Source organism: Falco rusticolus, chromosome 17 (genome assembly GCF_015220075.1).
Source record: "Falco rusticolus isolate bFalRus1 chromosome 17, bFalRus1.pri, whole genome shotgun sequence".
Classification (NCBI taxonomy): Eukaryota; Metazoa; Chordata; class Aves; order Falconiformes; family Falconidae; genus Falco; species Falco rusticolus.
Window position 1 is genome coordinate 468,975 of NC_051203.1, and position 17,610 is coordinate 486,584.

The 17,610-nt window shown below is 43.5% G+C and overlaps 1 protein-coding gene across 1 annotated transcript; it reads left to right on the forward strand.

Annotated features, from left to right (window-relative positions):
• Positions 1–26: 26 nt before the first annotated feature.
• On the forward strand, positions 27–10,242 carry LOC119158335 (tubulin alpha-8 chain). The gene is made up of 5 exons (XM_037410109.1): positions 27–153; positions 4,231–4,453; positions 7,463–7,611; positions 8,964–9,644; positions 9,848–10,242. The coding sequence occupies exons 1-5, from the start codon at positions 151–153 to the stop codon at positions 10,139–10,141; spliced, it is 1,350 nt and encodes a 449-aa protein (XP_037266006.1). The 5' UTR covers positions 27–150; the 3' UTR covers positions 10,142–10,242.
• Positions 10,243–17,610: the final 7,368 nt, after the last annotated feature.

The following is a 17,610-nucleotide window of genomic DNA, read 5'->3' on the forward strand; positions in this document are numbered from 1 at the left end:
GGCATAGCCAATGAACAAGGCGTGAGGAACCAGCCATCCCGTCCCTCTCTCTATATAAGGTGGGCCCGGGAAGGGCTGCCGCTTTCGAGGTGCTGCCCGGACTCGTTGCGCGTCTGCTGCTCCTAGCGTTGCCCGTCGCCAGCCCAAGTCATGGTGAGGAGGCTGCGGGCCTGCTGGCGCCGCTCCGCATGCTGAGGCGGCGCGGGGAAGGGCGGGGCGGGCCGGGCCTGCCCGTCCGCGGCGGGAGGCGCGGGTCCGCCCCGGCCGTGAGCCTGGGGCGGGGGAGGGGGGGGCTGGGCTTCGCGCCGGGCCGTGCTCCGGCGGGCCCCGAGCCGCGCCGCCCCGCCCCGATGGGCCTTCACGGTGTCGCGTCCCGCCGTGCGGCCTTATCCCAAAATGGTGGCAGCTTTCCCGAGAACATGGCGGCCCGCGGCGGGGCGGTTCTGCCCGGTGGCGGCGGGACCCTCAGCCCCGGCCGGCTGTGAGGCGGCGGTGCCCCCGGCCCTCCGCCCTGGGCGCGGGCAGCCCCCGGGGCCGCGGTGGGGCGCGCTCGCACCTGCGGGCTTGAACAGCGCGGGGGCGCTGGGTGGGGGCGGCCATCGCAGCGGGGTCCTGGAGCCGCGGCCTGCGGCCTCTCCTGGCCCTTACCCCCGCTGGAGCCGGGCCCGGCTGTGGCCTAGGGCGGGGGTTGGGGAGGGGGCCGGTGGGCTGCTGGTGGACTTTGAGGCAGGCTGGGCAATAAAGCTGAGGTGGAATGAGCTTGTGAATGAGGAGTCCGCCTTGAGGGGATATCTGCGGGGTGTGATAAAGGCTGAGACATGGCGAGGAGGACAGAGATCAGCCGCAGCGATGTGCCGCACCAGCGGCATCTGTCAGTTGGAGGCTGGGACAAGCGTGAGGCCTTTCTCTTCGTGGGCGTTTTACCCTGTAGCTTTTCTCTTTTTGAAAGAGATTGTGGATGTTGGAAGGTTGTATGGGTTTAAAGCAATGTAGCAGACTGCTTCTGTAGAGTTGTGAATGCATAAGGAGTATTTGTTGAACTGAAAATAGTTAGACATTAGAATATTGGAGGGATGTGTTGATGTCCTTATCTTGTTTTTACCCTTCTGTGGGAGGCTGTTTATGGTCACACCTTTAAATTAAGCCAAATCAAGAGAGTGAATGCAGTTCCTCACCTCTGCGAGGTTGCAGTTTGCCTTGAGTCTTGTCCTAGGGAAATCCCGTTCCTCGCTGTGGTATGCTGTTGAACTTGGGCTGAGCTGGTACAGCCGTTCTTATGAAACTTGTCTTTTCATCAGCTTCACAGAGATGGAGCTGTACTTCAAGTACAGTGCTGGAGAGAACAAGGCAGCTAGAACATGGTCCACCACTACAGTTGAAGTGAGCTGGGCTACTTCAGCCTGGCAAAGTACAGCAAGGGGACACCTCATAGCAGTCTGCAGCTAATGAAGGGGCAGTTACAGAAGACAAGCCAAGTTGGAGCATCATACAGTAAAAGGAGATAAATAGATGCTGAAGAGGTTCAGGCTGAGTTGGGAAGATTCTTGGAGTTTTCACTGAAGCTGGTTCCATGCTTGAGAACAGTGGGGGGGAGAGCATTTAGTGTTAACTACGTAAGGATTCTGTGTCCTTCCTGACTTACGGCTTGAAAGCTGCACTTAGCCGTAGTACATATTTAAACCTTACTATGAGACTTCAATCAGTGATGTGTAAAAGCCCAGAGTTGCAATAAGTGTGGCAGTTATCTTTTGCCTGTCTTTACAACTTGGAGATTGTATTGTCAAGGCTCAGACTTTGTTCTCTTTAGTGTTTTTGATGCTGTAAGACTCCTGCTGTGAAAAAGCTATGCAGAGCAAAATAGGCAGTCTCTTAGTGTCTAATAAAGGCTTGTGTTTCATTAGATAGCCACATACTACTTAAAAGTACTTGGAGTTGCAGGAGAGCAGTTGAAAGAGACCTCTCAAAGGGGCTAACAGGAGCACCAGGCCAGGTTTTTGTCACTGACTTTGTCTAGCCAAGTTCTGAAAACTTCCAAGGAGGGAGATCCCACCTCTGGTGGCCTGTTCCAGGGCTGCACCACTTTGCTGGGGAAGCTTTTCCTAACACCCAGCCCCATCTCCCAGCGGCCTGTTAACATCTGACCTGAACCCTCCTGCAGAGCAGAGGAAAGGCTTGGTGTGCTGGAAGTGTTGCTTCTTGTAGCTGGGCACGTTGTCTGCCTTATTGAGGATGAGAATGCCCTGCTGAACATCCAGGGTGGTGTCTGTGGTAACCCCCAGGATCTTTTCAGTGGGGCTGCCTCACAATTAATTGTTGCTTTGTACTGATGCAGGGAGTTACCCTGCCCCAAGTGCTGAACTTTGTAGTTTGTCAAAGTGAACACACTGTGATTTTTTTTTTTAACATGGCATCTGTAGGACCTGGTCTGTGGCTGTGTTGACAAAGTTGTACTTTCAAATACTTAAATTCTATCTTTGGAATGTGAATGATTGATTGCTCTTGCTTTATGTAGTTTGAAATAGTGGTGCTAGTTCATTTGATGCTGGAAAGCCCATATATAATCTGACATCTTCCATACATTCACCCTGCTTGGCCATGCTTGTCCCTACACGCTTACTTTTGGTGACCTTCCCTGGCTGCTTAGGACCTTCACTACAAGGCTTAGGTCATTGATAGGACCTCAGTACAGGAGAGGTTCCACACTGAAGTGGTGGTATTTCTCTATTCTTTTTTTCCCCTCTTGCTGTAGAAGAATTGCAGGCTGTCCTCCTGCTTTCCTGAAAGGATGCCTGCTTCATTGCCATGGCCTTGCCTCTTGGCAACAGTGCAGCCTTGGTAGGTTGCATGCTGAAGCTGCTTTTTCTGTCACCTTTTCCACAACTGTGTAGGCTGGCTGTTCTCTACTATTGCAGTACCTTGCCAAGCCTGGTGTTTCAGCTTGGAAGCGATGGAGTTATGATGAATGGCCTTGGAGAGCAGTGTGGCAGCAGCTTTAAGTAAGGCTGGTTGCAGAGAGGATGCAGATTGCTCTTCTGGAATCTGTATATCTGAACACACAGCTTGGACGGAGAGCTGAAAAATGGCAGTTCTCAGCTGTTCAGTGCTGTGGTTGAGGACACTTAATGCTTTTTTGGCAAATACAGATACTAATTCCTTGGGGCTCCCAAGGAAATTGAAAGGACAGTGCTCTTGCTTTTCTGCATTGACTATTGATATGGACTAGGCAGTTCCAGGTCCTGCTTATCCTGGAATTTCAGGGGACAAAATTCCACCACCCAGTCATAGGGTCTGAACATCATTAACATCGTTATATGACTGTTACTCAAAATCATCCTGCATGCAGGCTTTTTCTAGAGTGTGCCTAACTGTAACTCAAAATCAGAAGTTAAATATGAAATGCCACGGATGGACCAGGAGTCTGGAGATAGTTTCATTGTGGTTTGGCTTTTAATATTCAAAATCCTATGCTGAAATAATGAGGAAGCTGAGTGTGTGCTCTGGACATCAAAGGCAACTTGGGAATCCATAAATTGGTATAAATAATCCTTTTGCTGACATGAACTATTCTCTACATAGCTTAAATGAGGTAGTTTTTTCTAGTGTTAAAGGAGTTTAGTACTTTGCATACAGCAGTGTGATGTGAGGCCTAATGTTCCATATTTATGGGGTGATACTAAGGGGTTTAAGCAAAGTCTTTCTTACATAATGGCAAAGTTCCCTAAAGTGATCAAGATAATATCTTTTTCTGATTTTTATGGGTATTAAACAAAATGGCCCTGGGTCTTGCAGAAGGGTTTGCACCCTCTAGTGGCTGTGCTCCTGGGGCTGGAGTTCTGATGGTGATGCTTTTCTGGATGCTTAGGCCAGTGACAGGTGTAGTCATCAGTTTTTCTAAGTGTTCAGTGTTTCCTATGGATATAGGAGATGTCTGAAGGATTTGGAAGAGTTGGTCAAACTCTTCTGTCTGGCTGAGGATAGGAAGAACAAGGATGAATGAGTATGTAAAAATGACAGTGCCTAAAAGGGTCTTTCTGGGTGGAGGAGGATGATGACTGAAAGAGGCTTTTGTTTTCTGTTGTATTTTGGGGCAAATGCCCCTAACACCAAGACAATAAGGCCAGTGTTGTAATAGCTTTGCAGTGTGGGAGTTCAAGCTGTGTGTGCTGAATGTTTTCTAAACAAGGAAACTGCTGTTTCTGCTGAGTGATCCAATTTTTTTTCTCCACACAGCGTGAGTGCATCTCAGTCCATGTTGGTCAAGCTGGTGTGCAGATCGGCAATGCGTGCTGGGAGCTCTACTGCCTGGAGCATGGCATCCAGCCCAATGGTACCATGCCAAGCGACAAAACCATCGGTGGAGGTGATGATTCCTTTAACACATTCTTCAGTGAGACCAGTGCAGGAAAACATGTCCCTCGTGCTGTGTTTGTGGACCTTGAACCAGCAGTAATAGGTAAATACAGTGACCTCTGTAAGTGGCTGTAGAATATCCCGTAGGATTTGATTTAACTTTTTTGACTAAGGGATCCATTTCTCTAGTCCTGCAAAATGCTTTAGGGCTTTAATTTTTTTGCTGCATAAAGCTTGCCTGTAGCTTCCTAGTGATGGAAAATACTTGGCTTTATATTCATTGAACTGGCAAATGTGCACTCTGGAGCTGTAAAAAATTTAAGTATTACCTTCTGCCAGCCTGTGGAATTAAATAGGTCTTCTGAATATGCCTCATGCTTTTGCTATGCAAGGAACTAGTTATTGTTTCAAGAGGTTATGTGGCATAATGTGTACAGCAGTCAATAGAAAACTTTTAAAAAGATGTGATATGTATCATTAAGCAGATTTTTTTGTATGTTGGAATGATTCCTGTGCTTCCCAAAACAATCTTTTATTCTCTGTAGCTTGAATGGTGCTTGCAGAAATGAGTCTCAATTGCTAGCCTAAACTCTGGGACTTCCAAACATGCAGTTTAACTTCCTGTTGTCTTATCTCTGAACAACAATCCACTCTTAACCTGAAAACTACTCCTATCCCAACCTCTGGCAACAGGGGCTCTTAGTGTTCTGATGTGATCCCATGCATCAGCCCCTGACCAGTCCTTTCTGTGGCATTAGCTACACTGACAGCCCAGTGTGAGCTCCCCAGCTCTACAAGACCCTTTTCCCTTTTGTTGTGGATCTTGGTTTTGCTCTCACCAACATGTGTGCTGGAAGTAATTCTACTGGAGCTGGTTTTGTGGCTGTCTTGTCTTAAGTAGTGATTTGGGGCTCTCACAGAAGAGTGAGGTCTGTTGTCTGTGCTTGTATCTTTCTGCAATATGTAAGAGGTGGGAAGGGGAATGAGTGACTAGGCTTAGCCTACTCCTACATACCCACCCATACACTGGGTCTGCTAAAACTTATTTGCATTGTAACACTCCAGACCACTTTCTGTGGATAGTACAGTAGAATGAACTTCTGCAGGAGAGCAGAAGGCTGTTGAGCGGGTTAAGGGTGGGAGTGCTGGACTGAACTTTGGAATGAGCCAAAGCACCCTTGGCTGTACACTAATATTCCTAGGAGCTGTTGCAGGTCTGGCTTTTTGTTTTCTTGAGCCCTGTGGCTGTTGCTTCCTCTGCTGCTGGCCAGGTGGTGGCTCTAAGCAACCAGAAAAGGCTAAGAAATAAGGTGAGGGAGAACAGGTGACAAAGTTCTTACCTTCCCTCTGGGGGTGAGTAGCTGGGAAGTGTTGGGACAAATGGTAAAAGATGGTGTTCCAGCACTTGTTAATGATACAGCTGTAGTATGGGGAGATGACAAAAGGTTGTCCTATGAAATACTTGGCAATACTAAAAAAGTTAGACTTTTTTTGTTAAAGGTTACATGAGCCTTTCTGGGGGCTAGCCTTCTTTCTTTATACCTGCCCTTCTTATTTGAAAATTATTGATCCCATATTTCCTGGGCTCGGCTGGCATAATTCTAACTACTTATGAAGAAAAATATTGTGCGTACAGCAGCTTTGTAGCTGCCACGTGTGTTCACCAGGGATTTCTGGAGCTTCCAGATCAGTGCTGTTCTTAGTGGAAGCAGCAGGACTGCTGTACATGTACACCAGCTCTGTGGATGTGGTGGTAAAATACCATCAGACTTTCCACCAAGAAACAGCACAGTAACATGTCTGGGAATTCAACACAAGTCTTTAAAAATCTGCCTTGGACTTAAAACCATGAAAGATAGCATGTCCAGGGGAAAACTTGGTTTAGCTGTACCCTAAAGTTTAAATTCTTTATTCTAGCACACGTTCATAGTCCAATGATGGATCCTCCTTACTTGTCAAGTTTTGTTACTTCCCCAAACCATCTTGACTTGTTGCCCCTACCAGCTATGGGTTTTTTTTAGGTTCTATTTTTTTCCCTTTTACCCATATTTGACCTTTATAATTTGGGGTGGTAATGCAGAAAGTCTTAAATGTATGTGTTTTGAATGGTAGACTTCTCCAAATTCTCATTTTGGTGCAGTCTTGGAAATACTTGAGAATATCGGTTTGCAGGCTGCAGTGCTAGCTGATCAGTCTAAATTGGCTCGAATAGTAGCTGTATTTTAAATCTTGAATTTTACTTATCTTTGTCTTCCTGACTCTTTTTAAGATTAAAAACAACATGCAAGCAGGCAACTTAATCTGTAGTTAATAAAGCTGTCTTTGCATTCCACCTGATTTTAATTAAAGCATACAGTACTGCATTAGCATACAACTCAGGAATGGCTTGAGCTAAACCAGAGACAAAGCTATGCCAAGTGTCTTTATACCTTTCTGGTAGGACAGAGCCTTAGCCTGCTTAGATATAAGTGCATATTTCTGATAACTAGTGGAGATCTCCAAATCTGTAACTGCTGGGAGATGCTGTGTGTTCACTTGTGTGGTTACTTTATAACACAGCCATTTGTGCTGGAGTTTACAGCACAGTATTTGAATAACTGAATATTTCTACAAGAGCATCTCCTGTTCCTTCTGAACATTTTTCTGTACACTTGGCAGAAAGTACAATTAAGGGAAAGTACAGGGTAAGCAAGCAGTGTAGGCTCTGACTGCCCACAGCTGCAGAAGCAGTCAGGCAACATCCTGGGGGGCCTGGAAAATCCGGGGGGAAGGCAGAATTTCAGATGTCGATCTGCAAAGTGGGCCTTAAATTGTCTTAAACTGTGGAAGAATGATACTGCTGCTACAGTCCAGTTTTTAAGTTGCTCTGGCAGGTGAAAAATTTAAACTTGTGTAAAATGGGACAGCTTCTTAAGCAGTAACTTCATTTCTCTTAGGTATTCAACATTTAGACTGTACTAAGTGTTGTTACCTACTGATAGGTAGAAATCAAGCTGCTTTCTTTATCTCAAGGGTTTTAGGTACCTTATTCTGGACACCCTCAGGAGTTTGAAACACGTGATCTACATAGAAAACTAACTTCTTATAAATAATATTCCTCTTGTCTCCCCAGATGAAGTTAGGAATGGGACATACAAGCAACTCTTTCATCCTGAACAACTGATATCTGGTAAAGAAGATGCAGCAAATAACTATGCTCGAGGTCATTACACAGTGGGGAAAGAGATAATTGATCTAGTTCTAGAGCGTATCAGGAAGCTGGTAAGACTTTTCTTCACTGAAGGCTCTTAAACATCTACTTTTATCCTGGTTTACAGGATTTGGAAGTTAGGCTATCAAAAATGCATAGCCCTATATATTGTGCTTTAATTTATTCTGTGGTAGGAGAATCTGTGGACTTCGTCTGCATCTGGTTTTATTCTTAGCCAGCTGAGAATGGTTGGATGATTCCTGTCAGATATGACTTAGAGTGGCCTAAAATGCTGATGTGGTGTCCAAAAATTTATAAGTTTCATGTTCAACTTCAGAAAGCCAGGACTGAGAATTAAGATTTGCATAGTTCCTGCTGGAAAAGGTCTGATGTCTGGCTGTGACTCTGGCAAGGAAGTGTAAATAGGAGCATTTGCTTGTGTGGTTTAGACTGTTTGCATTTCCTGCTATTATAATTTCTGAATTAATTTTATGGTAATAACAGTAGAAAAGAAATACATCTCAGTAAGTTGGGATGTTTCAGGCTCCCTGGGTACTTTGATCACGTGGCAAATTCTATGAAGATGTCAGCTTAGAAGGTTAGAGTTTCCTTCTCAGAGCTGCTAAGCATGTACTTTAACAAATCTGTTTCACAAAGGTAAGAAGTTATTGCACAAAAAAATCCAGGGTATAGCTCTGGTCTTTTAATACAGAATGCTAGATGAGTGTTACTGAAAAGTACCTTTTGCAGATCAAAACTGGTATTACTATCAACACTTGGCTGCCACTGTCTCTAATTAAAGCTAAGATAAGTTTGCAGCAGGCTGTACTTTGACCTGAAAAACATGGTTGTAATCTCTTTTTACAAGCTGTTGGAAGTTCCAGTCAGTCCTGGGAATCAAGCTAAGTGCTTGTGAGGACAGGGCAGTCTAGTTTCTTCATCTGAGAAGACTAAACTGGAATGGCAGTGTAATACACTTTGACAGCTCCATTCCCTGAACTGAGTTACATGCTTGCAACTTTTACAGGATTATTACAGTAGTTCTGGAACAGGAGATTGCTCCACTTTTGTGCAGGTAGAGAATGCCAAATCAGTATAAGGGAAAGGTGATCTGCAGTTCTTTGACTGTTACTGCTTTTGGTCATTGTTAATGGCTTTGGCCTGAGAACTGGGGGTAGAAGTTTTGAGGTAGTCATTTGTAGTGGAGAGGTCACCTTCTAGTATGTAGGGGGATTAAAATAGCCAAGAATAGAGTGGGTTTTTTGAGACACCTTCTTGATTATTGGTGGATGAATTAAACTCAGTATTACTTTCCTGAAGCTTGAACAGTTGGTATGTGTCAGAAATTCAGAGTTCTCTTGAGCTTGTTTTGGGATTCTTAATGTCTACACGATTGCTTTAACACATGTATTTTCTCTTTCAGTCTGATCAATGCACTGGCTTGCAGGGTTTCCTGATTTTCCACAGCTTTGGGGGAGGCACTGGGTCAGGTTTTACTTCTCTGCTGATGGAGCGCCTGTCAGTTGACTATGGGAAAAAATCAAAATTGGAATTTGCAATCTACCCTGCACCTCAGGTCTCAACAGCTGTTGTTGAGCCATACAACTCCATCCTGACTACCCACACCACTCTGGAGCATTCAGACTGTGCCTTTATGGTTGACAATGAGGCAATCTATGACATTTGCCGTAGGAATCTGGACATTGAACGCCCAACCTACACCAATCTCAATCGCCTCATTGGTCAGATAGTCTCTTCCATTACTGCTTCCCTCAGATTCGATGGTGCCTTAAATGTGGATCTTACTGAATTTCAAACTAACTTGGTGCCTTACCCTCGTATCCACTTCCCACTGGTAACATACTCTCCAATTATTTCGGCAGAGAAGGCCTATCATGAGCAGCTCTCTGTGTCAGAGATAACCAATGCTTGCTTTGAGCCCTCCAATCAGATGGTGAAGTGTGACCCTCGCCATGGCAAGTACATGGCCTGTTGTATGCTGTATCGTGGGGATGTTGTCCCCAAGGATGTCAACGCTGCTATTGCTGCTATCAAAACCAAGCGCACAATCCAGTTTGTGGACTGGTGCCCTACTGGTTTTAAGGCAAGTCTCAGTTACATCATAATTTTTTTTTAGATGCTCTGTAGGTACCTGGTTTGTATTTTGGAAAATGGAGGCTTAGGTTCTTATACTAAGCTCTTTTCTTGGGAGTGAAACATTTTATTCAACTACTGTTGTCTGACTTCTTTGATTAGTCATGTCAGATGTTCAAGAGAAACTCATGGTCTCTTCTGCTTTTCGTGTAGGTTGGCATCAATTACCAGCCACCAACAGTGGTTCCTGGGGGGGACCTAGCCAAGGTGCAGCGCGCAGTGTGCATGCTGAGCAACACTACAGCCATTGCGGAGGCGTGGGCTCGTCTAGACCACAAGTTTGATCTGATGTATGCCAAACGTGCCTTTGTTCACTGGTATGTTGGAGAAGGGATGGAGGAGGGGGAGTTCTCAGAGGCTCGGGAAGACTTGGCTGCACTTGAGAAAGATTATGAAGAAGTGGGCACAGACTCGATGGATGGAGAAGATGAAGGTGAAGAATATTAAGTGCAACAAAAGTGAATTCCCAGTCTTTGCTACTTTACTGCCTCTTCAGTAGTGGTGTAAATCATGTCAAATAATTGGAATAAACTTCTTTAATCAAGACACCTGGTAGTGTCCAAACACTGTGTACGTTCACTAACTCTATGCAGTAGTCGGTAGTCCAGGAAGTCCCGAGAACTTCTCTCTGAGAAAGATAGCATGATTATTTTATTCAGCTATAGTTAGACGAGTTCTTGTCCTTAAGGTGTTATTTAAAGAGCTAATAGTGCATATTTCCCCCCAGAATACATGACTAGAACATGTTGAGCTTTTGCTGAAAAATCAGTTAGCTATGTTTTTTCTCAAGGCTCTAAAGCTGGTGTCACAAGAAGCAACAAGAACTAACATTGTATTTCCCTTCAGAAAAGATGCAACGACATCTTTAAAACCAAAGGCTATTTGAATTAGTTTTCTCCTATACTTAGACTTTGCATGGGCTAGTAACTTAGATGCAGTAACATGGAAGGGGAAGAGATGTCCAGAAAGTGTGTGCCATAGCATGAGGAACCTGCCACTTCTCTGTCAGAACTTAGTGTGGTTGTTGCCCTGGTGTTGCTTTGTCCTCCCACAAAAGGAACCGCAGTCCCTGTCTGCCAGTTCTCTGTGGAGCCAGTCTTTTGCCTGGGGCTGGTCTGGACCAAAATCTCTGACTTAGCTGGCCAGGGTCAAATGCTTATTTTCCCTGAAACATTCTTTTTCAGAAATAATTAGTCCATTGGTACAGATGGGAAAATTACCATCCCTCTTCATTCCATGTAAGCTCAGGTAACAGGAGAGGTTTTGGCTAATCAGGTTATCATGAGATGTGGACAGCCTGTGTCTGAAATGTCCAACGTGGTCTGAGTGGAGGCTTGGGGGGAACAGGGCAGTGATCCACAAACAAAGTAACTTACTATTTTTAACTCTGTCTTGGAGCTGGGTGACTGAGGAATCTCTCCCACAGAAGTAGTAAAGGTGGAATAGTCAAATATGTTAAGATGACAACTGAATGTGATTATGGGATACCAAAGTCTCACCCCAAGACTAGATTTGAGCTGGAGAATTTTTTCATGTCCTGGTCCTGTTTCAACCTTACGTTTTCTGGTTTAATAGCAGAGTATGATTCAGGCAAGCCTTGAAGCCTGTGTTAGCTGGTGAAAATGTGCATACCTGCTTAGCTGGAGTTTTAGCTGTGGTATGAAAAATGCCTTAACTTCCTTTTGTGTGGAAACCTACAGTAACTGGGTAATGCTGCAGTATTTGACATCAACTCAAAGTGGGAACCTTTCCCTAACCTCACTTGTAACTGACTTGGGTGTACTTGTTCTTCTAGATGGGTGTATCACTTTTAAATTAACAGGCTGCTGCTGTTGACTGAAGGTCTAACAGAACAGCCTGGTCTGTGAGGGCTGGCCAGTAATTCGCTTAGGCTGAAAACCTGTTTGTGTGCTTGCAGGCATTGGGTCGAGTTGATCTGATGAGAAATTAACTTACTGTAGATGGAAGTTACCAGTTCTATATAGATGGGGAGAACAATCTTTAGGCCTTTAGAACCTAATGAGTGTCTCAGACTGTCTTGTGAGCCATGGACTTGCGCAGAATATACAGATGCTGTGTAAATCATACCTCCTGCCAGGCAGCATAGTTGAGAATGGCAAAGTTTCAGCGAGTTTCTCATTTACTTTTGTGCTTTTATGTTCCAGGGTAGACAGAAGTGTAGGGAATTTCAAGTCCTGTTAACTAACTTATTTTCCTACTTATTGGATGATTAAGCAAATGTGCTAGGTATAACCCAAGAGACAGTCACATTCATTGCAAGTCAGATCGACTTCATTTTAGTGCATGCTTTCGGATTTTTAATGTAATGACAGTGCCCATGAGAGGAATATCCAAAGGACTGTTTCATGCCTTGCAGGTGTCTATCTAGATCTTTAGTGTGGAATCTTACGCTAATAGCAGATCATGAAGAAAGCTGTGTGGCCTTAAGTGCCAGCACCATAATTTCCTTTAAAATATATGCGTTAGGGGGTTGTGTAGGAGTGGATTTCTGAACTGGCCTTCAGTGTGATCTTTCAGCAGTGATTTGGCTCTTCTATCTGGAATTCATCTCATTATTTGAGGCTGGCATGCTTCATTTCCTGCTGAAACTGTCTGCTTTTCTACTGTACATGTGTATCACCCTTATTTAGGACACTGCTGCTTATGTGATGGGAATTGGCTTGCAGTGTGTCAGAGTTTTCTCTGGGCATGTACAATGATGAGTCTGTGCAGGGCGCAGCACTCCAACATCCTTGTAAAAGGCTTGTTGCATATTAAATGCTGAGCTCTTTGAAAAACTAGGACTGACTAGGGAATCTCATTCAATGAGGCATTAGATTTGAGATGCATTATGCTTTTAATTTTTAAAAATAACATGTAATGCTACTTTGACAAGATGGTAAGCTGAAACACGATAAACTTCCACTGGTGGAAAGTTTGACAAGAGATGCTATGTCACACAGTCATTGGACCGATGCTGAAAATAACATTATACATTCTCAGCCTACATAGTACTCAAACTTTCTTTGTATTAGTATTGGGAAACACTGTTGCATTAGCTAGTGGGCAGTTAGCTCGAAGTGTAGGCATCTGCATACTGAGCTGAACTAAGATAGTGTTTTTCTCAGATATGAAGCCAAGATAATTACAGCTGGAAAATCCTGCTCGAACTGCTCTTGCTTCAGCTAGCTGCAAAAATCCTTAAATGCTGTAATTACTAGCTGTATGGTTGCATTAACAAATGTGTAGTTCATGTTCCCTGAAATGTAGAGGAGATCCTATACTGAAGTAAAACTTGAGTCTAAGAGTGAATGCCCTAAACCTGCAGAGGTTAAGGTTAGCTGTCCCTTAAAAGAAAATGCTTTCTTTGCAGCCTGTCGAGAGCCTTTTTTTTTAATTCTAAACTTCAAATGCTTGTTTTATTTGGTAAGAAGTCTCCACTCTTGTGATTTAAAAGTAATGTGCCTGTTTGCACTGGCAGAAGTGCAGGCATTATCTAGTGGTAACTAAATATATCTCTACCTGTGTGGTGACACAGCTTTCTCCAGTATGGAGATTGGCAATTAATAGCTATCACCTGATACAGAGTTACTTCTATGACTCACTAAGTGGAGGAGGAGGAAGTGAGCTAGAGCCCATGGCAGATTGCTGTGAACTTTGTTGTAAATTGCTGGTCTTATCTGTAAGATCTGTTCTAAGATGGTTCTGGTGCCATTCCAGGGGAATGCAGTGCAGAAGAATCTGATTTCCACCCACTCTGCCCTCTGAATAAGCAATATGAATACTTTCTAATGTGTTAATGTTTATTATATATAATTATGTGCATTTCTATAGTAAGCATGCCACAGTGTAATTGTACGATAAAAATGTGTCTTTAGCATTATGGACAATATAGGTAACATAAGCATGCAACTAGACATGCTGCCACCTTCTTCTGCAGAGCAAATTTTTCCTCAAAATTCAGAAAGGGCTTTTGTGCCTCAGATATTTTGAACTGTCAGACAGGTAACATTCACCCTAACAGCCTGTTGCTGAAACGCATGAACTGGTTTAGGAGAGCATAGCTCTTTGGAGTTAGAATTGGTAATTAAGATTTTTAATTGTAAGTGAAGAAGTAAAGAAACAATAGTGACTCTGTTATTCTTGTGGAAAAAGTAGAGATTTCAATCACACTGCTTTTGGCAGTGATTTAGGAAAATACAAAGTGTTACCTGAAAAAATGGTTAATAAACTTGGTAGTAAAGATTCTTTGGCTTTACCTTCTTCCTTTCTTCACAGTGTAATAGTGAGGAAGGATGTCTCCTGGGCCAGTTTACAGTGACTTATTGTGAAGATTTTTGAGGAGCTAGTAAAAAAGCTAAGGAAGAGCAGTGTCACTTCATTACTTTGTCAGTATGGTGCTGAAAATGGGCACATAGGTTTTGATTGCCTTGTTCCCAGCCTTCAATCTTGTTAGCCCTTCTGTTGACATGCTGCTTCCACTCTGGCAACTTCCCTTAAGACGAGCAAGGAAGAGGTAATTCTGTGCTGGACTATGTTTTTTCAGTCAAATCTGCATGAGTATTTAACAGTGGAGATAGTGGTGTCTGAAATACAATACTGCTAATGTGCCACCCCATGCCCTTTTCTGATGTTTTTAAATGCCTGCATTTCTGCCAAATAGAACTTTGTTTGCCTTTGCACAAGGTCATATTTTCCTTTATGTAGGAGATGTTTCACAGAAGCAAAACTAAACTTGTCACTACTCATAGTGCAGAGCCGTTTTAATGTAATGGGATGGCTTTTTCACTTTTCTTGCTGAAGAATTCTAACAACCTAAGATTCAAATTGTTCTGCAGATTTTTCAGTCAATGTGTTTGTACCTTTGAGTTCACATTTCTTTTATGAACTTTAAGTTTGGGAAGACAAATTAACCAGGGAAATAAATGTAGAGATACCATATCTTGTATAGGAACTGTGAATTACCAAAGTTGGGAAAGTACAGAGGAAGTGTCATTGAGGCTCCTGCCAGGAATAAGACACTGTAGTAGGTGACTCCTGATCTCGCCAATTCTTAAATCATGTTTATAAATTACTTGAAAAGAAAAGATTTTTTTTGTTTGAACTCTGGAACTGGGGACTGGACTTATAGACAAATTCAGTGGTGAAGACCTGAAGAACAATTTTCCATCATATTGCAGAACTCCATTGGAAATGCTGTAGGGATTCTCTGCATGTATTGGCAAACCGATAATGATTACTCCCTTCCCTCTACCTTGGTGTGAACTAGGGGGAGGATTAACTATTTGACTCCCAAACTGTGCAAAGACTTTGATCTACAGATTTCTAAAAGTTGGGCAAGAGGATTAAAGGTTTGTAGCCTCAAGTGGCTGTTAATTAAGAGAAGGAATGAGAGCATGATGAAGTGGGAGAAATTACATTGCTCTGAAGGTATTGTAGGTGCTGGCTGACAAGAGGCTGAGAAATACCAGGAGACTAAAAAAAATGAAGAAAGGCTGAGTCGCATGAGGAGTGGTGCCTTCTGTAGAGCTCTTCTGTGAGAGGAGTTGCTTAAAACCCGGTCTCTGCATCTTTCTGATGCCAGTTCATTGGCCATTGGCTTTCTGACGACCCTACTTTCCATGGGCAGCTTCATGTAACAAAAATATCAACTTGTTTAAAGATGTTCTATGTTCTTATACTGTCCTGTTTCCTTAGTAATTTGTAAACCTTGCAGTCATCTTTCAGGAGCATTTTCGTGGTTTGTTGCATTGTTTTAGTTTCCCTGGTCTGTGTTAAGAGCTTAGAGTACTTGAGCACAAAAAGTTAAATTTTTCCTTTCTAATGTTTACTAGAAAACAGTAGCTATAAACACTACATGTGAGGGTTTAGAAAATGGTCCAGAAATATTTAGGAAGTCTTTTTTTTCCTAATACTTGAATCATTAAAAATGGAGGAAGACTCGGGAGGTGTTCAGTGAATTACCCTCACTAAGAAGGGAATGCATCTTGGTCCCTTTAAAATGAAGTACTCCAGCCCACTGACTAATGAGCTCAGTTCTGCTTTAAGGTCTGTCCCAGGCTTCCTGTGTGACACCACTCTGTGTGTGTGAGTGGCCATTCAGTTTTGGGTCTATGTGCAACAGTAATTGTGTTACTCAGCCACAAAACTGAGTGCTTCTTGAGGCTGAGGGAAGAATAAGGGTTTAAGCCTTTCTTTGTGGGCTTCCAGAAGTGAGGAGTCCTGATCATAGGCAGGAGTATTTAAATTCACTTTATAAGGTCTGGGGCTGGAAATCAGATGGTCGTTGAGAAATTGAAAAAAATTCTTCAAGACAACTTCACAGGCTTTAGTTTCTGTCCATATGGATACAATCGGGGCTCCAGAAAGGTTGTCCCAAATGTGTTGCATTAATACTGGTTAGGCATTTCTCCCGCTTCAGCTTTGTTACCTGTTGGAGGTGATGGGGGATATTTAACCGGTATTGCACTGTGTTGAGGGCCTGTTTGCAACTCTTCCTAAAGAGCTGCAGTTCTTTTAATTCTAAACATTTTAGGACTGAATCGGTGAGATGCTATTGCTGGTCTCTCTGTATTCTGCTGCTTAAATTTGTCAGCTTTGCTACTCGGGCAATTCATTGAACAGAGATCAGTGAAGGAGGTACTTAATGCAGTTTGTAACTCTCCCAAAAGGTATGCCTGATGTTTCATGGATAAGATTCACTTCTCCAAACATTATACCGGAAAGTGAGTTACCTGTCTGTAGTCTGAGCTAGGTGCACTAGGATTCTTTTGCAATGTCAAGGGGATTAAGAGGAAAAAAAAAAAAAGCAGGAGTAAAGGGCTTTTTCTGTTCATTTGAGGTGGTAAAGCTAGATTTAAGTGAATTTCCTATGTGCTTGTTGAAGGCCTAAGGTGTCAAGTCCAGAACTATGCATTTAATTAACTTCTAGAGGCTTGAATTGAGACAAATTCCTCTGGCCAGAGTGGCTCAAACTTCGTGATAATCTGTTCTTACCTTGCAGTTCTAGTCTGTCACTTCTGTCATTTTCTCTGTGACAATGGCCTCTGTGAGGTTATTGGCTGTCAATGTTCAAGTTCATTTTTCAGAGGCTGCTGCTGTGAGTGGCTTGTTGCAGTGCTTCAAATTAGGGATGAATTCCGAGCAGCGTTCTTCAAGAAGGCTGCCAAGACCTTAAGCATCTCCGTGGTGCTTTTTCTTCTGTTAGAGCTCTGTGGCTACAGCTGTCAAATGCATTTCAGAGTCTTGCACCACTGCCACTTGCAGAAGCGACTTTTCAGTTGGTGATACTGAAGGTAGAGATCTTTGTGGCTTTTCAGTTATTTCAAAATCCAGTTTGTAGAACCTGCCTTGTGTGAGCACTACTGGTATGCATTGTTTCAAAGAGATGCTAATGTACCATATTGAGCCTGGCATTGTTTTCCAGCGGTTCTGGAGCTGATCTTGTGTAACCCTGCACAAGCTGTCAAAGCTGTGTCCCGTGCAGTTACTTTCAGTTTTATGTCTGTAGCTGCTGTTAAACCAGCTTAGCTGCTGGCTGTCACTGTCCCAGTCCTCCCTCTTTTCTCAGCTGTACAATCGTGTTTTCGCTCTTATGCTGCCTCTGGTGCCAAGTTTTGTGTTAAATTGGCAAAAAAACTTATCCCTTCTTGTGGGAAGAAGGGCACAATCTTCTTTTGCTGTCATGAACTAAGATGGCTCAGTGTAGGATCAGCTGGGTGCTGGAGCAGGGATCAGGGAAGCATGGGGTACTGTGGGTTAGTTACAGCTGCTGTCGAACCACAGGCTGGACTATTCTCTGCTGACTGGGACAAAATAGTTTTTGTCTTTGTTCTTCACAACTTATATGGAGTGTTTATGTGGAAGGCAAAAGCATGTGCATGTACGTATGGAAGTGTCCCAGTCACGTCTCAGAG

Excerpts from the sequence above, each read along its gene's own strand:
- LOC119158335 (XM_037410109.1), top strand. Across the intron at positions 7,612-8,963 it reads TAGAGCGTATCAGGAAGCTG|TCTGATCAATGCACTGGCTT; the intron begins GTAAGACTTTTC and ends TTTCTCTTTCAG. Across the intron at positions 9,645-9,847 it reads GGTGCCCTACTGGTTTTAAG|GTTGGCATCAATTACCAGCC; the intron begins GCAAGTCTCAGT and ends CTTTTCGTGTAG.